This window comes from Epinephelus fuscoguttatus, linkage group LG16, assembly GCF_011397635.1.
Source record: "Epinephelus fuscoguttatus linkage group LG16, E.fuscoguttatus.final_Chr_v1".
In the NCBI taxonomy this organism is placed as follows: Eukaryota; Metazoa; Chordata; class Actinopteri; order Perciformes; family Serranidae; genus Epinephelus; species Epinephelus fuscoguttatus.
The window spans coordinates 38,725,350-38,748,706 of NC_064767.1; the positions used below are offsets into that span (position 1 = coordinate 38,725,350).

A 23,357-nucleotide genomic window follows, 5' to 3' on the forward strand; every position below is an offset into this window, starting at 1 on the left:
TAGAGGATCACCAAACCCAGTCCTCCTTTTATGAAATTAAATTATCTGCTATCGGCTATAATATATGCTATCTAACAATGTGTTAGGTAGGATGATATAAAAAAGCAGAATGTAGACAATGATGTAAAAAAGAAAATTAAAAGCAGCAGTGTATAGCCCGTTTTTTCATCTGAACTGTGCTTGTGTTTTTCTCCCTTAGACTCCAGTGTATCTGACGAGGATGTGCTGCAGCAATACTCGTCATCCAGTCAGAAGCGATCCAGGTCAGACCAGCATCCAGACAAACCAACATTAACCACTCCACCCCGACCACGCAACCGCTTTGCCACCCTGCTGCAGAGGAGGAACCAGGAAGCTGAGGAAGATGGCCAAGCCACATGCAGCAGGTGATATCACAGGGATTCAACCTTGGGATGTCAGTTTTGGTTCACTTCGCTTTTTGTAGCCCAACACTCATTAATTGGTAACTAACTGGTTAGTGGGGAATAACAAAATAAAAGTTTTGCTTGGGCTAAGCTTGCAAAAATATTGCCGGGGAGAAACAGGTTTTGGTGCAACATGCCCACAAAAATATCGCCAACAGGATGCGAACCATGGCAGAAAAATGGCTACATCCCCACAAGATCAAACATCGCAAAAGTTAGTAAAGGACGTGTTGAAAACGGTTGAAAACTGCTACACAGCCGGAGGCGGTAGGGCGGGACTTCAGCGGGTGGCTCGTTCCCTCCAATGAGAGGCTGATCTATGCAGCAAACTTCCGCCCATTCAGACTATGTAGAGACAGACCCAAATATAAAGGTGGGGGAAACACTGACATAGTTTTGGCACCGCTACTAAACTGAAAAGGAGGGAAATTAAGCTATAGACCGACATAGGGTCAAAAAGTTTCTTGCCGATTGACGGATTAATGGTTAACCATTGAAATTCCTAATTAAACCACATCTAATGATCATCTCATTAGACTTATAGCTGACTAATCTAGAGACGTATGGTTACCATAAAGGACTTTTGGCAAACAACACATGCAGTCAGTTTACTCCATACTGTCTATAACTTAATTTGATTATTTACACAGTGATTGCCAGGGCTCGACAGTGCGAGCGTTTCACTCGCATTTGCGACTAAAAATAGGTGTGTGCGAACTGTAAAAAATATTTAGGGGCACATGTGCGCATAAAAAAAATCAGCCAAAGCAGCCTATATTTTTGTCAGTAAAAAAATATGATATTCTAACCGCAAATGTTGGAGGAACTCCAGCCGCCTTCCCTCTTCCCTCTTCCCCGTGTGACACAGTTTAGGGGCGGTTTTCCAAGCCACTGTCGGCACAATGAATATCGTGTGTGACGCCAAGGGTAGCGGTGCCGCTTTGTTAGGCGTTGCTGCCCTCTCCATAGCCCTCTCCATAGTCATGTGTAAAGGCCTCTACACATGATCAGCTGTAAAACTGCTTTGCGCTGGCTGTCCCATTGTTTGTCTATGGAGAGGGCGGCAACGCTTGACAAAGCGGCACCGCTACCCTTGGTGTCGCGCACCGCCCGAGCGCTGCACTCAAAGTTGGAATTATTTGAACTTTGACCGCGCCGCTGCGCCACACCTGGCGGTGAGTGAAGCGCGTTGTTCTTATCATGTGAAGACCGCTTTAGGCACTGTTCGCCACGGTACCGCTGCTGGGCAGGGTGGAAATAAAGCAGAGCGTGCAAAGTGCAGACCTCCGCCAACGAACCCATTCATTGTATATGTGCTACCGCGGCGCAAGAGCGCACCACTCTGCCGCCAAGCTGAGCAGTGCACACCGCCAGCCTGCACTCAAATTGAAATTTTTTTAATTTCACCGCAACGTGCTGTGACGACACCTTGGCACCATGCCTCCAGTAGCAGAGAAGAGCCTGAAGTAGACCCGAAAACACTCACCATGGAGCTGTAGCTAATGAATGAGCCTGTACTCCCCCAAATCCTGTCCTCTGCGCCCTACCCCGCGGTGGGTGCTGCGAAAGCTCTGTGTGAAAGAGGCTCAAGTCCTGCAGAGTTTCAGAGGACCTGGAGAATGTTTTAGGATAGTAATAACATTATGTAAGATAATCATCAGGGCTCAGCAATAAGGATTGGCCGATTGCCCGGGGCAAGTAAAACTCACGGTCGGGCATGTAAACTAACAACTCACTTGCCCGATTGGGCAAGTTGCTAAAAATAGTAAAAGTTAATAGTACTCGTACTCGTACTTGTCGTCCTCCGCTTATCCGGGTCCGGGTCGCGGGGGCAGCAGCCTCAGCAAAGAAGCCCAGACAGTCCTCTCCCCAGCCACTTCCGTCAGCTCTTCCGTGGGAACCCTGAGGCGTTCCCAGGCCAGCCGGGTGATGTAATCCCTCCATCGTGTCCTGGGGCGGCCCCGAGGTTTCCTCCCGGTTTGACATGCCCGAAACACCTCCCAAGGGAGGCGTCCGGAAGGCATCCTTACCAGATGCCCGAACCACCTCAACTGGCTCCTCTCGATGTGGAGGAGCAGCGGCTCTACTCCGAGTCCCTCCCGGATGTCTGAGCTCCTTACCCTATCTGTAAGGCTGAGCCCAGCCACCCTGCGGAGGAAACTCATTTTGGCCGCTTGTACTTGCGATCTCATTCTTTCGGTCATTACCCAGAGCTTGTGACCATAGGTGAGGGTTGGAACGTAGATCGACCGGTAAATTGAGAGCTTTGCTTTCTGGCTAAGCTCCTTCTTCACCACAATGGACCGGTTAAGCGCCTGCATCACTGCTGACGCCGCCCCAATCCACCTGTCAATCTCCCGCTCCATCCTACCCTCACTCGTGAACAAGACCCCGAGATACCCCCCTGACCCGGAGTGGGCAATCCACCCTTTTCCGGCTGAGGACCATGGCCTCAGACTTGAAGCCACTTCACACTCGGCTGCGAACCGCCCCAGCGAGAGCTGGAGGTCACTGTTCGATGGAGCTAGGAGGACCACGTCATCCGCAAAAAGCAGGGACGAGATCCTCCCGTCACCAAACCTGACACCCTCCACCCCTAGGCTGCGCCTAGAAATTCTGTCCATAAAAGTTATGAACAGAACCGGTGACAAAGGGCAGCCCTGGCGGAGTCCAACCCTCACCGGGAACAGGTCTGACTTACTGCCAGCCATGCGAACCAGACTCATGCTCCTTCGGTACAGGGACCGGATGGCCCTTAGCAAGGGGCCACCAACCCCATACTCCCGGAGCACCCCCCACAGGATGCCCCTGGGGACACGGTCGTAAGCCTTCTCCAAATCCACAAAACACATGTGGACTGGTTGGGCAAACTCCCATGCCCCCTCCAGCACCCTGGCGAGGGTAAAGAGCTGGTCCACAGTTCCGCGTCCGGAATGAAAACCACATTGCTCCTCCTCAATCTGAGGTTCAACTATCGACCGGACCCTCTTCTCCAGCACCCTTGAGTAGACCTTACCGGGTAGGCTGAGGAGTGTGATCCCCCTGTAGTTGGAACACACCCTCTGGTCCCCTTTCTTGAAAATGGGGACCACCACCCCAGTCTGCCACTCCAGAGGCACTGCCCCCGATGTCCACGCAGTGTTGCAGAGGCGTGTCAGCCAGGACAGCCCTACAACATCCAGAGCCTTGAGATATCCAGGATGAATCTCATCCATCCCCGGGGCTCCGTCACCTCGGAGTTGTTTCACTACCTCAGCAACTTCTGCCCCAGAAATTGGACGACCCGCCCCCGAGACCCCCGTCTCTGTTTCCTCACTGGAATACGTGTTGGTGGGATTGAGGAGCTCCTCAATGTATTCCTTCCACCGCCCGAAAATGTCCCCAGTTGACATCAGCAGCTCCCCGCTCCCACTGTAAACAGCGTGAGCAAGTTGCCGCCTTCCCCCCCGAGGCGCCGGACGGTTTGCCAGAACCTCTTTGGAGCCGATTGATAGTCTTCCTCCATGGCCTCACCGAACTCCTCCCACGCCCGAGTTTTTGCCTCCACGACTGCCGCCGCTGTGTTCTGCTTGGCCCGCTGGTACCTGTCAGCTGCTTCCGGAGACCCACAGACCAACCATGCCCTGTAGGCCTCCTTCTTCAGCCTGACGGCTCCCCTCACCTCTGGTAACCACCAGCGGGTTCGGGGATTACCGCCACGACTAGTCCCAGCGGCCTTGCGGCCACAGCTCGCAACCGCCACTTCGACAATGGCAGAGCGGAACAAGGCCCATTCGGACTCAATGTCCCTCTCTGCCCTCGGGACGTGGTTGAAGCTCTCCCGGAGGTGGGAGTTGAAGATCATCTGGACAGGTTCTTCCGCCAGGCATTCCCAGCAGACCCTCACTGTTCGTTTGGGCCTGCCAGGTCTGCGCGGCGTCTTCCCCCACCATCTGATCCAACTCACCACCAGGTGGTGATCAGTTGACAGCTCTGCTCCTCTCTTTACCCGAGTGTCCAGAACATATGGCCGCAGGTCAAATGATACGACTACAAAGTCGATCACTGACCTGCCACCTAGGCTGTCCTGGTGCCACGTGCACCGATGGACATCCTTATGTTTGAACATGGTGTTAGTTATGGCCAAACTGCGACCCGCACAGAAGTCCAGTAATTGAACACCACTCGGGTTCAGATCGGGCAGGCCGTTCCTCCCAATCATGCCCCTCCAGGTCCCGCTGTCATTGCCCACGTGAGCGTTGAAGTCCCCCAACAGAACAATGGAGTCCCCGGTCGGGGCACTGTCCAGCACCCATCCCAGGGACTCCAAAAAGGGTGGGTACTCTGAACTGTTGTTCGGTGCATAAGCACAGACAACAGTCAGGACCCGTTCCCCAACCCGAAGGCGCAGGGAAGCAACCCTTTCGTCTACCGGGGTAAACCCCAGCGTACAGGCAGAGAGTCTGGGGGCTATCAGAAAGCCCACCCAGGCCCTCCGCCTCTCACCCGGAGCAACTCCAGCGAAGGAGAGAGTCCAACCCCTCTCAAGGACTAGGGTTCCAGAGCCGGAAGTATGTGTCGAGGTGAGGCCGACTATATCTAGCCGGTAGCGCTCAACCTCTTCCACAAGCTCTGGCTCCTTCCCCGCCAGAGAGGTGACATTCCATGTCCCAAGAGTCAACTTCTGTAACCGAGGATCGGACCGCCAAGGCCCCCGCCTTGGTCTGCTGCCCAGTCCACATTGCACCGAACCCTTCTGGATCCCTCTGCGGGTGGTGGGCCTGCAGGGGGACGAGCCCATGTAGCCGGTTCGGGCTGGGCCCGGCCGGACCCCATGGGTGAAGGCCCGACCACCAGGCGCTCGCCCGTGGGCCCCAACCCCAGGCCTGGCTCCAGGGCGGGGCCCCGGTAACCCTCCGGACCGGGTACATGTGTCCTTGTTTTTATCCATCAAGAAGGGTCTTCTGAACCGTTCTTCGTCTGACCCTTCGCCCAGAACCAATCTGCCATGGGAAACCCTACCAGGGGCAAAATGCCCCCGACAGCATAGCTCCTAGGCTCATTAGGGCACTCAAACTCCTCCACCACGATAATGTGACGGTTCTCGGAGGAGATAAGTTAATAACTAATTGATAAAATAAATGTATTTTAAAACGTGCTCTTCTGGTCTGATGCAGCGGTCTCTCTGCCTGAAGTCACAGGCACAGCTGTGTAACAATGTCCTGCCCACAGCCCCCATTGATATTATTTTGTGCGACGGACGCTTCATATAATAACATAACAGTATACTATTTATGATGTTATGTCATCATGTCATTTCTGTCTTTACTTGGTCACGCGTTAACAATTCTCCTCTGCTCTCTGTATCGCGCACGGCGGAGTTCCGCCACACACATAGGTGAGCACGCTAGAGCGGCTCAGGCCGCATTTTCCTGACCAAACCTGACCCTGAGCCCGGTGCAGTTTGTCAGCTGACAAAGTTATTGAAATGGACAGTGTGTAAATAACCACCAACAGACTGCTGTTACGCACAGACAAACATGCTGCTTGCACAGCAGCTCAGCACGGCACTCATGCTGAGCTTGTGTTGCGTTCAGGCATTGTCATGTAAATAACAACTTCCAACACTTAAATAGGTCAGAGCACAAAACAGCAGCATGTCAAGTGACTTTTTACTTTATTATATTCAATAAAATTGTATGTTCCTAAATCTTGAGACACCTCATATGTAAGCTAGACAGACATTTCACCTGCTCATTACTGTGCACACATGTACTGTATGTACTTAGTCCTAAAGAGCCCTTCTGGTGCCAGTAGATACATAGAAACATCCCAGCAGGCTGTGCTTTGCAAGCATACAAAAAAGTTTCACACATGTGAAAATTATTTTTCATGCATTTCGTGCTTCACCTCCGCTGCTACAACTCCATCCTAGGTGAAACACTGCTGTGTGCGTTTTGTGCAACAGGTGGATGTGGTAGTCTACTGGTAGAGTAGAGAGAGAGCTAAGTAGTGTTGAAGTAGAGTAGAGCAGGGCAGAGAGATGGAAGCAAAATATATTAAACCCGGTGTTAACACAGCAGAACTGGAGAGAGGGATGAAAATAAATAGAGGTGGACATGGCTCAAGTAGGGCGCAAAATTATAGACGGAGAACAATTGACAAATTTTTCACTTTAAGCCCTGACACTGTCATTTTTGTGTAGGAATTAAGCTACAATACATGACATATGTTGTTTTAATTAATAAATATAATGTGAATAAAGATTACATAGCATAAAAATAACTGCAGTCTTTGTTATTTAATAGCCGCTTAAACAATTTTTATAGGGCAAGTAAAAACTGACTTCGGGCAAGTAGATCTCTGACCAACTTGCCCGACCGGGCAAGTGGAAAAAAAAAACCTTAGCGTTGAACCCTGATCATATTGCAAAGATAATAAATATAAGATAATAACATTAAAGACAATATTAAATTGCAATACTTTTTCAAAACTTGATGATTTTACCTTTCTGTACATTTTGCATACAAATTCATTAAATAATTTTGCTTGTAAATGTCTATTTGCATCACGTTTATTACATTGTGCCCCTAAAGTTCTTTGTGCGCTCCTTACTTTTTCAACTTAGGACCACATGTGCTCCTTGGGAAAAAAGTTAGCGTCAAGCCCTGATTGCATTAGTGCTGCACGATTTGATAAAAATGTGCAACTGCGATTTGAGTGGACAATATCGCGATTTGTGATTACGATTACAATATAATACATATCATGTACGTATCATGAGTCTTCTTGTTTGATTCAGTGTTTCCCCTACATTATATTATGGGGGCACTGACCTGACCTGACATAGCTATTGTTATTGACAGTGTGTAAATGACCATCAACAGACTGAGCACAGTCAAACACAGCTCTCACACAACAGCAAAGCACAGCACTGCACACACAGTGGAGCTAGCCTGTGTTGCATTCAGGCGTTGTCACGTAAATGACAAATTACAGCACGTCATAGCACAACACAGCAGCATGACAAGTGGGCCGAACCCAAGCAAAATTGCTCAATATTTAATTTGTTATTATATAGTTTGTTATGGAGTCTGTGATTTCCCCGTGACACTTACAAATGTATGCTTAACTGTGCTTGGATGTTGTTTTATGAGGCTCTGGTGGCTTTCAGTTGTCTCTTTGTCTTTAACGTTACTTGGCTTGATTTTCTCTCGCATGCATTCTTCCTACATTTCTCTGTGCTGTCTCAAGTGCTGATATAGATTGGTCGTGTTGCCGCAGGATGTGGTGACTTTAACTTTTAAACTTTTACACAGCACGTCTTTCTGTTCAACGTTGCCGTACCTGAATCCAAAGGATCGCAAATTAATAGGCATTTTTTTTGCCAGTAACTCTGTTCTTGGTCGTGCTCATGCTCTTTTTCAGCGTATATGTTGGTCACTGCTGCACGCTGGGTGATCACCTGATCATACGTGCTGCAAACACCAGGATAGCTTGTGGGCGTGATGTCAACAAACTCCACACACACTACAGAGGCAGTCATGTTCACAGGCACACACGTTAACATTTATTTACATTAAATCACAAATCGCAGCCTTTTACACAGCCTGAAACTGCGATGGCAACTGCAATTAGATTAATCGATTACATGTTTGACTGAAGAAAAAAAAATAAACTGGCCTGATGCAGAATTTGGAAATCCTTAGAATGGCATTTTAAGCTGAGTTCAGACCAAAGATTCGCGATGAGGCGAATCAGTTTTAGAACGTTACAGAGAAAAGTTGCAGTGGTGTGAACTGGCTGTCAGAGCTCAACTTAGGCCGGCTGATGGTGTCACCTGCAACTCAGCTGGTCAAATCACTGGCAGCTGGTTTTAGAATGTAAGGCATTTTTCAACGGCCAGTCAGCTTGTAGTGAAGTCCGCTGGTCAGGTCAAAATAACCGCAGACGGTGTGTTTGCTTGCTGTAGCATTTGAAACAATATATGTAGCCACTGCTCATGATAAATGCTCCACTGAAAACAGTAGGAAAAACATTTTGGTGCAAAAATGGAATAAAATTACTTGTTTACTGAAATGAGTATTCAGGACTTTGGGGAATATGCTTTCTTTTAAACAGTGACAGTGTTTCCCATAGAATTAGATTCAGTGTGTGGCTGTAGTTGACAGGGCGGGGCAAACTTTCTGTTGCTGCTGTTAACACAGGTAAGACCCAGTACTGGACTGCGTGGTGCGAAGTTTCCATGTGAATGCAGGTGGTTTCGCCTAAAGTAGGTTGGAAAACTGATAGACAGTGGTTGTTAAATGAACAAACAGTCCAGTTTGTACCAGAGTGCACTCTCAGTGACTATTTACAAACAGTTGAAAGAGAAAGAGAGGTTCAATCTCCTGTTTGAGCTTTCAGTACAAAGCTGGAGTCAGAACATAGTAAGCCTAACTTAGCATGGAGACTGAAAGCTGGGAGAAACAGCTAGCCTGGATCGGATAAGATAAGAGATCCTTTATTGTCATTGTACAGGTGCCTATACAATGAAATTTTGAGTGCCACAACTGAAGGTGCATAAAATAAAGAAGAAGAAAAAACATGAGACAGGAACATAACATTACATTAAGACAAACAGTGTCATAAATAATAATAAATACATAAATAAAAACAGAATGCAGGCAGAATATTGTTATTGCACTAGTTCGTGAGGTACTTTTATCTGGATTGTTTTGGAATTTGGGTGTTAAGTGTCCTGACAGCCCACGGGTGAAAGCTGTTCTTCGGTCTGTTGTTTCTGCTTTTGAGACTCCTGTACCTCCTTCCAGAGGGCAGCAGGCTGAGCAGGTGGTGTCCAGGATGGATCTGTCCAAGGTGGAAAAAATGTCAACTGGTCACCGCACAAAATGGTCAATTAGTGACTTCTTATGGAGCTACTTGCCAAATTACAAGCTCATCTTAAGCCAGCCAGGAATATGCTACCAATACTGAGTCACAGTAGCCCTCTGAGATAGCTTGCAATCTTTCTGCCTGTTCTGTGGAGCACTTAATACTCAGGCAGAGTGGTGTTAATCAGAATTGGGTGGTGCAACACAGCTAATAAGCTATGATTGCTTCCTCTATTTAGACTCTTCAGTTCTCCTTTCCTTTAAACACCATCATTGTCCAGATTGTTTACTATAGACCAACAGCATGGATTTGCATGTCAGAGTTGAACTTGGAAAAAAACACCTTTACTTTTTACAAATCTACTGATTGTGGGGTTTCAGCGGGGAAAAAAGGTATTTTTCGAAATGCTTGTTTGAGTGGGACTTCAAGCTGAGGCATTGTATAGTTTTAGAGGAAGTTAGGTGTGGGAACTTTTTATTGGTATAAGCAGCTGGGTATAGTAACTGTGCGTTGTTTTGTAGAGAACCTAAAATTTGGTTTTGTAAATATCAGATCACTTTTTACCCAAGCCTGACCAATAAATTATTAGATACTTCAGCATGGCCTAGATATGGTTGGTTTATGTGAAACATGGCAAGCCACTCATTGGAATGAGGAAATCAGCTCATCAGTCTGTAAACTCTCCTCTCCTGCAACTCTATTAGCTGGTCAGGTAGAGGTTCTCAAATGTAAACATCAGTAAACATCGAGGAAAAGATGGAGAAGATGGACACAGATGAACTTGCGTCCTGCTAGCTATTGTACATATGATGTACATTGTACATGATAATAAACTGGATGACCTCCATGCCACATCAGTTTTCAACAGGATATCAGGAACTGTAATATCCTTTGATTCACCAAAACTTGGCTAAATCCTGGACAGTGCCATTCAGCCAGGAGGCTCTGTTTCTATACAGCGATCTGTCAGAGCAGAGGATTCTGGGAGAGAAGGAGAGGAGGTATGTGCTTTATGTTGAATAAGTACTAGTATGATGGCGGGAATGTGAGGTGCTGTTCTGTTCCTGCTGTGGACCACTGCTCTACGCTGTTCAGAGGTGGCTGCGAAGCAGAGTCACTGCCTGTGTTTTTGGGAGGGGCAACCATGCAGCGGTCTTGTTGAGGTCAAGATATGTGTTTTTAAAGAAAGAAAAAAAAAGATTATGCATGCCCCAAGTGATTCAAGAGATGTAGCCTATCAGAGTCTGGATCACCTTCCTTGACAGCACGTTGACATCAATGAATTTAATTGGATTTAATTAGTTAAACAACACAAGCAACTGTACCCAAAACTACAGTTAAATAATTGCACAACCAGAAACCATAGATCACCAAAACTATCTGGAAACAAAGACAATTATAAGGCAACAACCAACAATGTAAAAACTGGAGTTTAGGGGTGGGAATCGCCAGAGGACCCACAATACGATAATATTGCGATATGAAATGTATTGTGATATGCTGAGTATTGTGATAAAATGTATTCCGATATATTGCAATTTATCACCTTTTTCCAACTGCCAATTAGCAGACAGACATACCAACACCGATTTAACGCCCTCTAGTTTAGAGAATGTGAGACAGCAGTCGCCAGTTCTCTGTCACATAATGTGCCATTACAGTGACAGATGAGTCCACTGACCTTAAAGTTTTGGCAACACAAGTCAATGCCACCTTTCCTGCTGCACTCAAAAATTCCTAAACTTTATGCTTCACTTCTCTGTAGAGCCTGGATACGGCTGTGTCGGTGAAAAAAACAGTGGGGACGTAATCACATACCTGGGTTATAGTGTTTTGTTTGCAATGACGCTGTATGGGCCCAGATCTTTGCACATGACGCAGGTATTGGACTGTGTTATTTTCTTAACTCTCTCAAAGTTGGATGGTTGTTTTGTCAAGCTAAGTGTGTCCAGTGTTGGTTGGTTTTTCGGCGGAGTGGGCTTAGCGTTAGCTTGGATGGTGGAGTGTGAGGTGAGCCCTCATGTTTGTAGTATTCCCAGTGTATTTTATTCTCATATGACACTGCTTGCAAATCGCATGTGTGATATCCAAGCCCTCTACCCTTCTGTGTTAAAAAAAAAAATCCAAAATATATCCAGACATTTGATTTAAACGGGACGGCATAGTTCTGATTTCTTTCACCGGCGCCTCCATCTTTGTTTTGCCAAATGCTGCTGACTGAGACCTCTGCTGACCTCACAAGGGAAAAAAAACCCATCAGCACCATCTAATGGACCAAAAAAACAATTGAATTTAATATTCTTAGTACCAAAAGTTGTAAAATGTGTATTTGCAAAAATAAATAATGTATATAATAAAAGATTGATACTTGGCATCTCTGTACCAATAGATTATTGCCGTGCAAAATATAGCAATACTATGCTGTATCAATTTTTTCCCTTACTGGAGTTGTACCTCATATGATTTCATGTGACAAATAAATGATTGATTGTTTAGAATCTGTCTATAATTTTATTATGTTGCTCTGTTCTGTACACATAACATCTATTGCATGTTTGTCCATCCTGGGAGAGGGATCCTTTCTCTGCAGCTCTTCTTGTGGTCACTCCCATCTTTTCCTGACTTGACTTTCTGAAGTCATGGTGAAGTTGCCAGGTTTGGTACCGTTGCACCTGTACAGAGATCAAATGCCGTGAGGATAACCATGTCCACACATGAGTTTAATATACATCTTTTTGTTTCTTACTTTGACAGAAAGCAAATAATCAGATTTCCCAAAATGCTGAACTGTTTCTATGAACCGGGGACTACAGCTGTGATATTTACCAGAATAATTAGGACTATAATTATTTGCCTTAGCCATGCAGCCTTAACATGCACTAAGGTTAACACTGTATATTATTCTGATGTGGTTGTGTTTTTCCCACATTCAGATTCTTCAGCATTTCCAGTTCAGCAGCCAGTCTGAGCACTAAGACTGCTCAAGAGGGTTTACCTCAGGGTGGGAGTCTTACCCAGGAGAATACACTCAGCATCCAGACCAATGACAGCGATGGTCCTGATGTCCCATCTATGGAAACCCCCAGCCCGCCTCCACCACCTAGCATCACATCTCCCAGTTCAGCCAGTCAGGGTCTCAGGCTGTTTCAGTGGTCAGGCAGCTCCTCTTCGACTGAACAATCGAGAACGCCAAAGTCAACTTCAGGCCTAACCTCCCTGCAGCAGTTTCAGTATAAGAGGGAGAGTTTTCCCCTATTCACAAAGACCCACAGACCCCCTGGAGACATGTCACCTCTAGGTTACTCCTCCTCCGACGGAAACACAGAGGAAAATAATGACTTTCCAGGTTCCACCTGCTCCCAGGACAGTGCCTACTTTTCCCAGTCCCAGCCTTACCTCACTTCGTGCCACAAAGAGGAAGTCTTCACCCACAGCTTCCCCTCCTCGTACCAAGACGATACTGCAACTGTATGTTCATAAAAATCTCCACTGCCTTTATAAATCTCTTTACATCCCTTGTGGTTGGGTGAGCCTTCACACATACAGTATCTCACATAAGTGAGTACACCCCTCCCATTTTTGCAAATATTTCATTATATCTTTTCATGGAACAACACTATAGAAATGACATTTTGATATAACTTAAGGTAGTCAGTGTACAGCTTGTATAGTAGTATAGACAGAGCATGATCGCCCCTCTGCAGAAACTGAGCTGCAAAATTCAGAGCAGGATTAAAATTGAATATTTTACAATTAAATCAATCAATTTTATTTATAAAGCCCAATATCACAAATCACAATTTGCCTCACAGGGCTTTACAGCATACGACATCCCTCTGTCCTTATGACCCTCGCAACATAATGACCTAAAACACACCTAGTAGATGACAACTGCCTTGCTGAGGAAGCTGAAGGTAAAGGTGATGGACTGGCCAAGTATGTATCCAGCCCTAAACTCACCTGTGCACCTGTGGGGCATCTTCAAGCTGAAGGTGGAGGAGCGCAAGGTGTCTTTACATCCATCTGCTCCATGATGTCATCATGGAGGAGTGGGAGAGGATTCCTGAAGCAACCTGTGAGCTCTGGTGAATTCCATGCCAAAAGGGTTAAGGCAGTGCTAGATAATAATGGCTGGCACACAAAATATTGACACTTTAGGCACAATTTGGACATGTTCACTGTGGGGTGTGCTCACTTATGTTGCCAGCTGTTTAGATGTTGATGGCTGTGTTTTGAGTAATTTTCAGAGGAAGGTAAATCTATACTACTATACAAACTGTACACTGACTACTTTAAGTTATATCAAAAGGTCATTTCTATAGTGTTGTCCCATGAAAAGATATGATGAAATATTTGCAAAAATGGGAGGGGTGTACTCACTTATGTGAGATACTGTACATATGGATCATGAGTGGGTGTGCAGAAAGCCATTTTGGTAGTGTGGTTTTGTGTTCTTACGTATTTGTTATGTATTTCCTCAGGAAATGAGTTCAAGCAAAGATTCTGAGCCAGAGCAGAGTCCCACACACTCGATAGAAGAAGATAAGAAACTTGGCATGCTCAGGTCAAAGGTGAGTTTGTTCCTGAGTTACAGCCAGCATTTTGCAAATTGTTGTTTGAAACTTACTTTTAATTCTTCTTTTAAAGGCACTAAGTATTTCCAGAGATTCTTTGCCATTTCACAGTGGAGTGTTATGTCATCCTTATGGGCTTGATATGTGCTGGTAATGAGTATTTCCATGTTGACAGGAAAATAAACTATAAAATAATATCATCCAACTCATAAGTTCCTAATTTAATTTCTTAATCAAATAAGCACATCATCCCTTACTCTGTAAAAGTAAAATGTAAGATAAATGTAAATTGAAAAAGACAGCTTTAATCTGCATAGAATTGAAGGGAATAGACCATATGACCATTAAAGGCTCCTCTCACTCATGACTGCAAATTCTGGAAATACATACATTGTCATTTTTAACATATTGCTGCAGTAATTCAGCAGAGCTATACGCATTGTACATAGAACTATAGTATACATGCTCTGTGTTTGTAGCTCCATGTCAGCCTAGTGAGCAGGGACATGGCACTAAAACTGCAAGTTCCACAAGGAGAATTCCTGTAATTTGAAAAGTTGTCCTTCATGATCACCGTTTACATTTTGGGGAATACACATATTTGCATGTCTGTGTGTTAAGTAGGGCTTGGTATTGCCACTGATTTCCTGAATCGATTTGATTTCGATTCACAAGGCCTCAATTTGATTCAGTATCGATTGGGTATATTTCAGTACAAGCACCCATTTTTGCTAGAATGTGAAAGAAATTCTCAGAGAACTAGGACTGTAAATTTTACATGGATTTATGTTAAAAAGATTTTTTTTTTAAATTTAATTTTATATACTTTATTAATCCCCCAGAGGGGAAATTCAAGTTTTCACTCAGTTGTCATTAACACACAGGTCCGAAATACACACACATGCACAAACAGGACCTATACATGCACAAAGTGGAGAGATGTCAGAGTGACGGGGCTGCCTTGGTCAGGCGCCCCGAGCAGTTGGGGGGTTCAGTGCCTTGCTCAAGAGCACCCCGGCAGTGCCCAGGAGGTGAACTGGCACCTCTACAGCCACCAGGCCATGCTCCACATTTGGTCTGGATGGGGACTTGAGCCAGTGACCCTGTCCCTATGGACTGAGCTACTGCCGCCCCCAATAGAATAAATTCAGAGCAGGATTAAAATTGAATATTTTACAATTAAATCAATCAATTTTATTTATAAAGCCCAATATCACAAATCACAATTTGCCTCACAGGGCTTTACAGCATACGACATCCCTCTGTGCTTATGACCCTCGCAGCGGATAAGGAAAAACTCCCCCAAAAAAACCTCTTTAACAGGGGAAAAAAACAGTAGAAACCTCAGGAAGAGCAACTGAGGAGGGATCCCTCTTCCAGGACGGACAGACATGCAGTAGATGTCGTACAGAACAGATCAGCATAATAAATTAACAGTAATCCGCATGACACAATGAGAGAGAGAGACACAGAGAGAGACAGAGAGATATGCAGGTAATGACAGTAGCTTACAACAACATTATTGAAAGTAATAATATTATAGTTATAGTTCTGGCTACTGTGGTACAATATGTTGAAAGTATGTCTTAATATCTGGCAGTATACATGTGTGACAATAGTCATATGTGTATAATAACAGTAGAAGTATGACTAATGACTAATGATAACAGCAGCAGCAGGAGGCATCTGGCAGGACCACGGCAGCAGCACAACCACACACGTGACGCTGTCCAGGCACCGCTGCGATATGAGTTAATCTGAGAGACAGTGGAGCACAAAGGCTCCGGAGAAGAAGCCGAGTTAGTGACATCCAGAATGGCCGAGTTAGCAAGATGCAGTAATAGAATGAGAGAGAGAGAGAGAGAGAGAGAGAGAAAGAGAAGGTGCCCGGTGTATTATAGGAGGGTCCTCCGGCAGACTAGGCCTAAGTCAGCCTAACTAGGGGCTGGTACAGGGCAAGCCTGAGCCGGCCCTAACTATAAGCTTTATCAAAGAGGAAAGTCTTAAGTCCAGTCTTAAATGTGGAGACGGTGTCTGCCTCCCGGACCGTAACAGGAAGATGATTCCACAGGAGAGGAGCCGGATAGCTGAAGGCTCTGGCTCCTGATCTACTTTTGGAGACTTTAGGGACCACGAGTAACCCTGCGTTCTCAGAGCGCAGTGTTCTGGTGGGATAATATGGCACTATGAGCTCTCTAAGATATGACGGAGCTTGACCATTTAGAGCTTTATAAGTTAACAGTAGGATTTTAAATTCAATTCTGGATTTTACAGGGAGCCAGTGCAGCAAAGCTTAAACAGGAGAAATATGATCTTGTTTCTTAGTTCCTGTTAGTACACATGCTGCTGCATTCTGAATTAGCTGGAGAGTTTTTAAGGACTTACTAGAGCTACCTGATAATAGAGAGTTACAGTAATCCAGCCTAGAGGTAACAAAAGTGTGGACCAATTTTTCTGCATCTTTTCGGGTCAGGATAGGCCTAATTTTCGCAATATTACGCAGATGAAAAAATGCAGTCCGTGAGGTTTGTTTTAAATGAGAATTAAAAGACAAATCTTGATCAAATATTACTCCGAGGTTTCTTACGGTAGTGCTAGAGGCCAGAGCAATGCCATCTAGAGAAACTATGTCATCAGATAAAGAGTCTCTGAGTTGTTTGGGGCCAAGAACAATAACTTCAGTTTTGTCTGAATTTAACATCAGGAAATTGGTGCTCATCCAAGTTTTTATGTCTTTAAGGCAGTTATGGAGTTTAGTTAATTGATTACTTTCTTCTGGCTTCATCGATAAATAAAAACTGAGTATCATCTGCATAACAATGGAAATTTATAGAGTGATTTCTAATGATGTTACCTAAAGGAAGCATATATAGAGTAAATAGGATTGGTCCGAGCACAGAACCTTGCGGAACTCCAAAACAAACTTTGGTACGTAAGGATGATTCATTATGAACGTCAACAAACTGAAAACGATCAGATAAATAAGATTTAAACCAGCTCAGTGCAGAACCTTTTAGGCCAATTAAGTGTTCCAGTCTCAGCAGTAGAATTTGATGGTCAATAGTGTCAAACGCCACACTAAGATCTAATAAAACAAGTACAGAGACAAGTACTTTGTCTGAAGCAGTCAGAAGGTCATTTGTAATTTTAACTAGTGCTGTCTCAGTGCTATGATGCATTCTAAATCCTGACTGAAATTCCTCAAATAAATTATTATCCTGGAGAAAATCACACAGCTGGTCTGCGACTACTTTCTCAAGGATCTTTGACATAAAGGGAAGATTAGATATTGGTCTATAGTTGGCTAACACCTCTGGATCCAGGGTGGGCTTTTTTAGTAGAGGTTTAATTACAGCTACCTTAAAAGACTGTGGTACATAGCCTGTTAATAAGGATATATTGATCATATCTAATATATGAGTATTAACTAAAGGAAAGACCTCCTTAAGTAGCCTAGTTGGGATGGGGTCTAAGAGACACGTTGATGATTTAAATGAAGAAATCACTGCAGTCAATTCTTGAAGAGAAATTGGGGAGAAGCAATCTAAATATATATTAGGTTTTACACTGTGTTTTGAGGTTTGAGGTTAGATAGGTACTATCTGAGGACAGGAGGTCATGAATTTTGCCTCTAATAGTTAGAATTTTGTCATTACTTGGTATTGAATTTAACGACGGAGTAATCTTTTCCTTAAATTTTGCGACAGCACTATCTGATAAACATCTAGTATAGTAACTGTTGCTGAGTGGCGTGTAATCGAGTAAAAAGAAATCAAAAGTAATCAGATAATGATCCGATAGCGAGGGATTCTGTGGAAAGACTTTTAGGTTATCAATTTCAATTCCATACGTCAGAACTAGATCGAGGGTATGGCTAAAACAATGAGTGGGTTTATGTACACCCTGACTGAAGCCAGTGGAGTCTAATAATGAGATAAACGCGGTAGCCAGGGAGTCATTATCAACGTCGACATGAATGTTAAAATCGCCTACAATAATAACTTTATCTGATTTAAGAACTAAACTGGATAAAAACTCTGAGAATTCAGATACAGATTCAGAATACGGGCCAGGAGCACGGTACACTATAACAAATAAAAGTGGCTGCGAGGTTTTCCAGGTCGGATGTAAAAGACTAAGAACAAGGCTTTCAAATGAATTATAATCTAGTTTAGGTTTAGGGCTGATTAACACACTAGAGTTAAAAATGGCTGCAACTCCCCCTCCTTGGCCGCTGCCTTGAGGAATGTGGGTATTATTATGACTGGGAGGAGTGGATTCATTTAGACTGACATATTCATCTGGACACAGCCAGGTTTCAGTGAGACTGAGTAAATCAATATGATTATCTGATATTAATTCATTTACTACCACTGCTTAGACAATAGAGACCTGATATTTAACAGTCTGCATTTAATTCTCCTGTTTTGTCTTTCTGTCACAGAAGAGGTTTTAATTTTTATGAGGTTGTTATGCACAACTCCTCTTTGTTCAATTTTAGATTTAAATTATTTAGGTGGTCGGGGGACAGACACCGTTTGTATAAAACTATGAAAACTATGGCTGGGTAACTGAACTAGAAGCTCAGAGGCGTATAGGACTGCGACTCTCTGTCCTGATCTCAACTCTGGGTTGTCAGGGATTTAAATTACTAATAAAGTTTGTCAGGTTCCTAGAAATGAGAGCAGCTCCATCCAAAGTGGGATGAATGCCATCTCTCCTAATAAGACCAGGTTTTCCCCAGAAAGTTTGCCAATGATTAATGAAACCCACATTGTTTGCTGGACACCACCTGGACAGCCAGCGATTAAATGATGACATGCGGCTAAACATGTCATCAGTGGTCAGATTTGGGAGGGGTCCAGAGAAAACTACGGAGGCTGACATCGTTTTTGCATATTCACACACCGAGGCAATGTTAATTTTAGTGACCTCCGATTGGCGTAACCGGGTGTCATTGCCGCCGACGTGAATAACAGTCTTACTGAATCTACGTTTAGCTTTAGCCAGCAGTTTTAAATTTGATTCAGTGTCGCCCGCTCTGGCCCCAGGGATACATATGACTATGGCCGCTGGTGTTGCTAACTTCACGTTCCTCAGAATAGAGCTGCCAATAACCAGAGTTTTGTCCTCAGCGGGTGTGTCGCTGAGTAGGGAAAAGCGGTTGGAAACGTGAACAGGCTGGTGGTGAGCCGTGGGCTTCGGCTTGGAGCTGTGCTTCTTGCGAACCATAACCCAACCTCCCGGCTGAACGGGAGTTACCAGAGGACAGTTAGCAGAGGCTAAGGCTATGCTATGTGACTCCGCACCGGCTACAGGGGGCTGGCTAACTACCGCAGCTACTGAATGGTTTTCCATGGTGCGGAGCCGCGCTTGTAATTCACTAAGCCTCGCCTCCATCGCAGCAAATAAGCTACACTTATTACAATTACCACTGTCGCTAAAGGAGGCAGAGGCATAACTGAACATTTGGCACACCGAGCAAGAAAGAGTAGAGGGAGAAGCCATCGCTAACTGTAGAGCTAATGTAGCTACCAAGGCTAGTAACGTGCAAACAACAGCTAAGAGATTAGCGAGAAAGTCGTACAAAGGAAGAGAGCTATAAGTGCTTAAACAGAACCAGTGTGCGTTAAGGCTTGAAGTAGATGTTCAAGCAATGTTAAAGCAACTGAAGTGAGAAAGCAGGCTACTAGAATTCACCAGAGCAGTACAGAGACGCTGTCACAGAAACACCGGAAATGACACAACTCGCTTACCACAATACCTTGTGTAGTGTAGTTTAGCAGCACTAAAATCAAACAGCAAAGTCACAATATAAACTTAATATTTCACGGGAAACAAATCTAAAATGTCAATAAAATCATTGATTTCACCGCCCACCGATTGTTAGCACAGACTGCTGTTGACATGTAGGATTTTCTACAGCTCTCTAAATTATATATACCAAGTGCATCGTGTATTGAAAGTACTTCAGTGGTCTGACATCACAATACTGAGTGAAGTTTAGAGAGAATAATAACAGAGACATCAGTCAGTATCAGTCCTCCTGTCCTCTCTGCTCCTCCCTCTGCTGCTGAGGAGATTCACTGCCTGCAGATAAAGTTATGACTGGTAAAGTTTAAGATACGTGGCAAACTGAGCTAAACTGTTAAAACAGTTGTAGTTTCAGCTTGTTAGTAACACTTTGCTATTTGCTGAAAAGCACTCTGTGCCTGTTTATAACATAATATTAGCAGCAGTGGATGAGAGAGTGCAGACAGAGCAGATTGAAATATTGCTTTTCTGCACATTTACATGTTTTAATGTTTGTTGAACAGGTGTATTGATAAAGTATTGACTTTTTCCTCAAGGAGGTTTTATTGCACTCACAGTAACAAGCGTAGTTGACGTCAGCTCAAGTTATCTTAATTTTTCTGTCTACACTGCGGCTTCTCTACTCTGTTTGTCTATGTATGTGCTACTGTCATTAATAATTTAGCGCCAGTGCCCGTTTACCACCGACGAGATTTACAAGGTTGAAACTTCACACATCCGTGGGAAAAAGCGGATCTTAAAAGATCAATCTCGGATTTTATGAATCAATATCAGGTCATTCAAATGAAGATCAATTTGATTTGGATGAATCGATTATTTTAACCCAGCCCGAGTGTTAAGCGCAGAACTGAGGTCAGAATGTAATGAAATGGGAAAACAGCTAGCTGGGCTCTGTGTTTTGTTTTGTTTTGTTTTTTGTTTTTTAAGCTGTTTTTAGGGCATTTTTTGTCTTTAATCAACAGGACAGTTAGAGAGAGAGAGAGACAGAGAGAGAATCTAAAGCTCACTGATTACAACACAATGTTAAATTCAGCTGCATTCAGAATCAGAAAAGCTTTATTGTCTGTCGTGACAGAAAATCGTCGTAGACATTGCTCATACAACAAACAAAATAACACGACACAACACAGAAACACACAATTCCTAAAAACCTAGTGAGATAAAAGAATACTGAAGCATAAATAATTTATACAGAGTTTAAGAAAAACTCTAAAATGTGCAATGTGGTAAAGTGCATGTGCTGGGGGCCATTTTTGAGCTATTGTTTGTTTAAAATGTTTATGGCAGTGGGGATAAAAGAGTTGCGGTAAGTGTTTTTCTTGGACAGGGGGACTTTATAGCGGCAACCTGATGGTAGGAGCTGGAAGGACTTGTGCAGGGGGTGAGTGGGATCTGCTGTGATGAGGTTGGCTTTCTGTGTGACTGCTTGGGTATGAAGTTCTGATAGTAGAGTCTGAGTTTTGCCAGTTATTTTACATGCTTGGTTGATTCATATAGAAGCAGGAGCGGACAGAATGGAGTCTTAACTACCAGAGGACTACCTTCAACTCTTTGAGGCACGTCTTAGGCTGAAAAATTAAGCCAACACAGAAGTGCCAAAAGCTGCAGTTCCTCAATTGTCCACTTGAGGCTGGCTCAGGAAGCCAGTCAGTCCCCATAGACCTCCATGTTAAAATGTCCAGCTTTACAGCAGAAATAAACATGTTTGCAGCCTGGTACAAAAAAATGTTATGGTCTCTGTGGCTAATTTCAACATTCATGACAACTGTACTGGAGTAAAAAAAAAAAAAAAAATTTAACTCCTTGGGGCATTACATGCAACAAAAGAATCGATGCTGCTGTAATGTAGTATGTGCAGATAAGGGTGGGAAAAAAGCCCCATGATATGATGTTATGACAATACTTAAGTCACGATACAGTATTATTGCAGTTTCAGACATGTTGCTATATGCTGAGTTTTGCAATAAAATATATTGCGATTTATCACCATTTTTCAACTGTAAATAATGTCCCCAAAAGAAAACTTTGTCTTTGAAAAGTTTTCAGTCTGTTCATGTCACTTCAATAATTTTTATTGCAGCAAAATGTATCTAGTAGACTGAAAAATTAATAGATTATATTATTCTAGTAGGCTATCGAGTTTAATGTATATTTGTAAATTCATAATTTATATAATGAAAAACTGATACTTGGCGTCTGCATATCAATACAATATTGCCACACAAAATTATCATGATACTATTCTGTATCAGTTTTTTTCTCTCTACCCCTAATCAGAGATGCTCCAGGAAGGATTAGATGTGGGATGTAAAGCTAGCAAAGCTGACAAAGAGTCCCCAGTGAGAAGCTCTGGTGACATAGCCGTTGACTTTGGCACATGGGCTAGAATGGCAGAGCTGAACTGTGACACAGCCACATGCAGTAGACACTGGCCATGACACACTACAACTATTTTATAACAAACAACAGTTTATTAAGTTATAGAGGTGTTGGTAGTGGTACTTTATAATGTACGACAGAGCCAGGCTAGCTGTTTCCATCTGCTTCCAGTCTTTATGCAAAGCTAGGCTAACCATGTCCTGATACCAGCTCTGTATTTAAAAAACACATATGACTTGGACTCATTTTGTTATTTCACTTATAGATTTTTTTTTTTAAATTGAATTTACAATTTAGGAAGAATGACGTTGAAGACATTTTTGTAGCAGTAAAACACTGTGTGTGTCTCCTGTTTCAGTCTTATCTCTGCTACATGGTTTTTCACCCTCCAGGTTTCAGGTCTGTTGAAGCCACAGTCCAGCAATCAGCGTCAAGCATCAAAAGAGCGACTGTTTGGCCCGGCCAGGGCCAGTGGACTGAGGAAAAAGTCTTTGGGTTTTGGAAAGAAAACAGTTTCCTCCAATAATGAGAACAACCCTGGTGTCCAGGCCACCATCAGCAGCCTCTGGAAGAACTTCAGCTTCAAAAAGTAAATGAGAAATACTAAAGTTACTTTGTAAATTCATACAATATTTGAATAGAATTCTTATCACCTTCTTAACATGATGCTGAAAATCTGGTTTTAATGGAAAAGTGCCAAGTGAACATAATGGAACATTATGGAAGTGGAAATTTCTTACAAAATTTTTTATGGCATATCATGGATGTGTCAATCATTGGGTGAGATTACACATACACTATATTGGATTTTTACTAACTTTACTAATAGTACTAGTTACTATTAGGGGTGGCCAATATATCAAATATACTCAATATGTCACAGCTTGTTCCATGTGGGATGTATGAATAGGCTATATTGCAAACATTGTGTCTAAATTGTCATGTTGTTTTTAAGCCACTGGTGTAAGACTTGATTTGGTGTTTTGGTTCTCTTGCTCTCTCCCTCTCGGAGATATGCAAAAGAGACTCACAAACATTATATATCACGCACACTCCTCCAGGTACAGCATGTGTATTATCTGTAGGGCTCCAGACTGCTACTATCCAGTCACATTTTGCAACCATGGAGCACCACTGTGACATTGCAAATGTTATTAATATATGGACTGGGGAGCTGTTTGTTTCCAGCTCACAGTGAATAAATCATCATGTTTAACAGTACCACACTAAAATTAACTTAATGAGTTTGTTCTCACTAACACAAATAAAACAACAAATGGGATAATTTAACCTTCAGGGCTATCTGTCAGAG

General features: G+C 43.7%; 1 protein-coding gene across 3 annotated transcripts in view; it reads left to right on the top strand.

Annotated features, from left to right (window-relative positions):
* Window positions 1–23,357, top strand: part of exo1 (exonuclease 1) — a 58,467-nt gene that overhangs the window by 34,236 nt on the left and 874 nt on the right. For all 3 annotated transcript variants that reach the window (XM_049601184.1, XM_049601185.1, XM_049601186.1), the window contains 4 exons: window positions 200–386; window positions 12,212–12,746; window positions 13,760–13,849; window positions 22,438–22,634. In XM_049601184.1, the coding sequence (XP_049457141.1) occupies window positions 200–386; window positions 12,212–12,746; window positions 13,760–13,849; window positions 22,438–22,634 (1,009 nt within the window). The remainder of the gene's footprint in view (window positions 1–199; window positions 387–12,211; window positions 12,747–13,759; window positions 13,850–22,437; window positions 22,635–23,357) is intronic.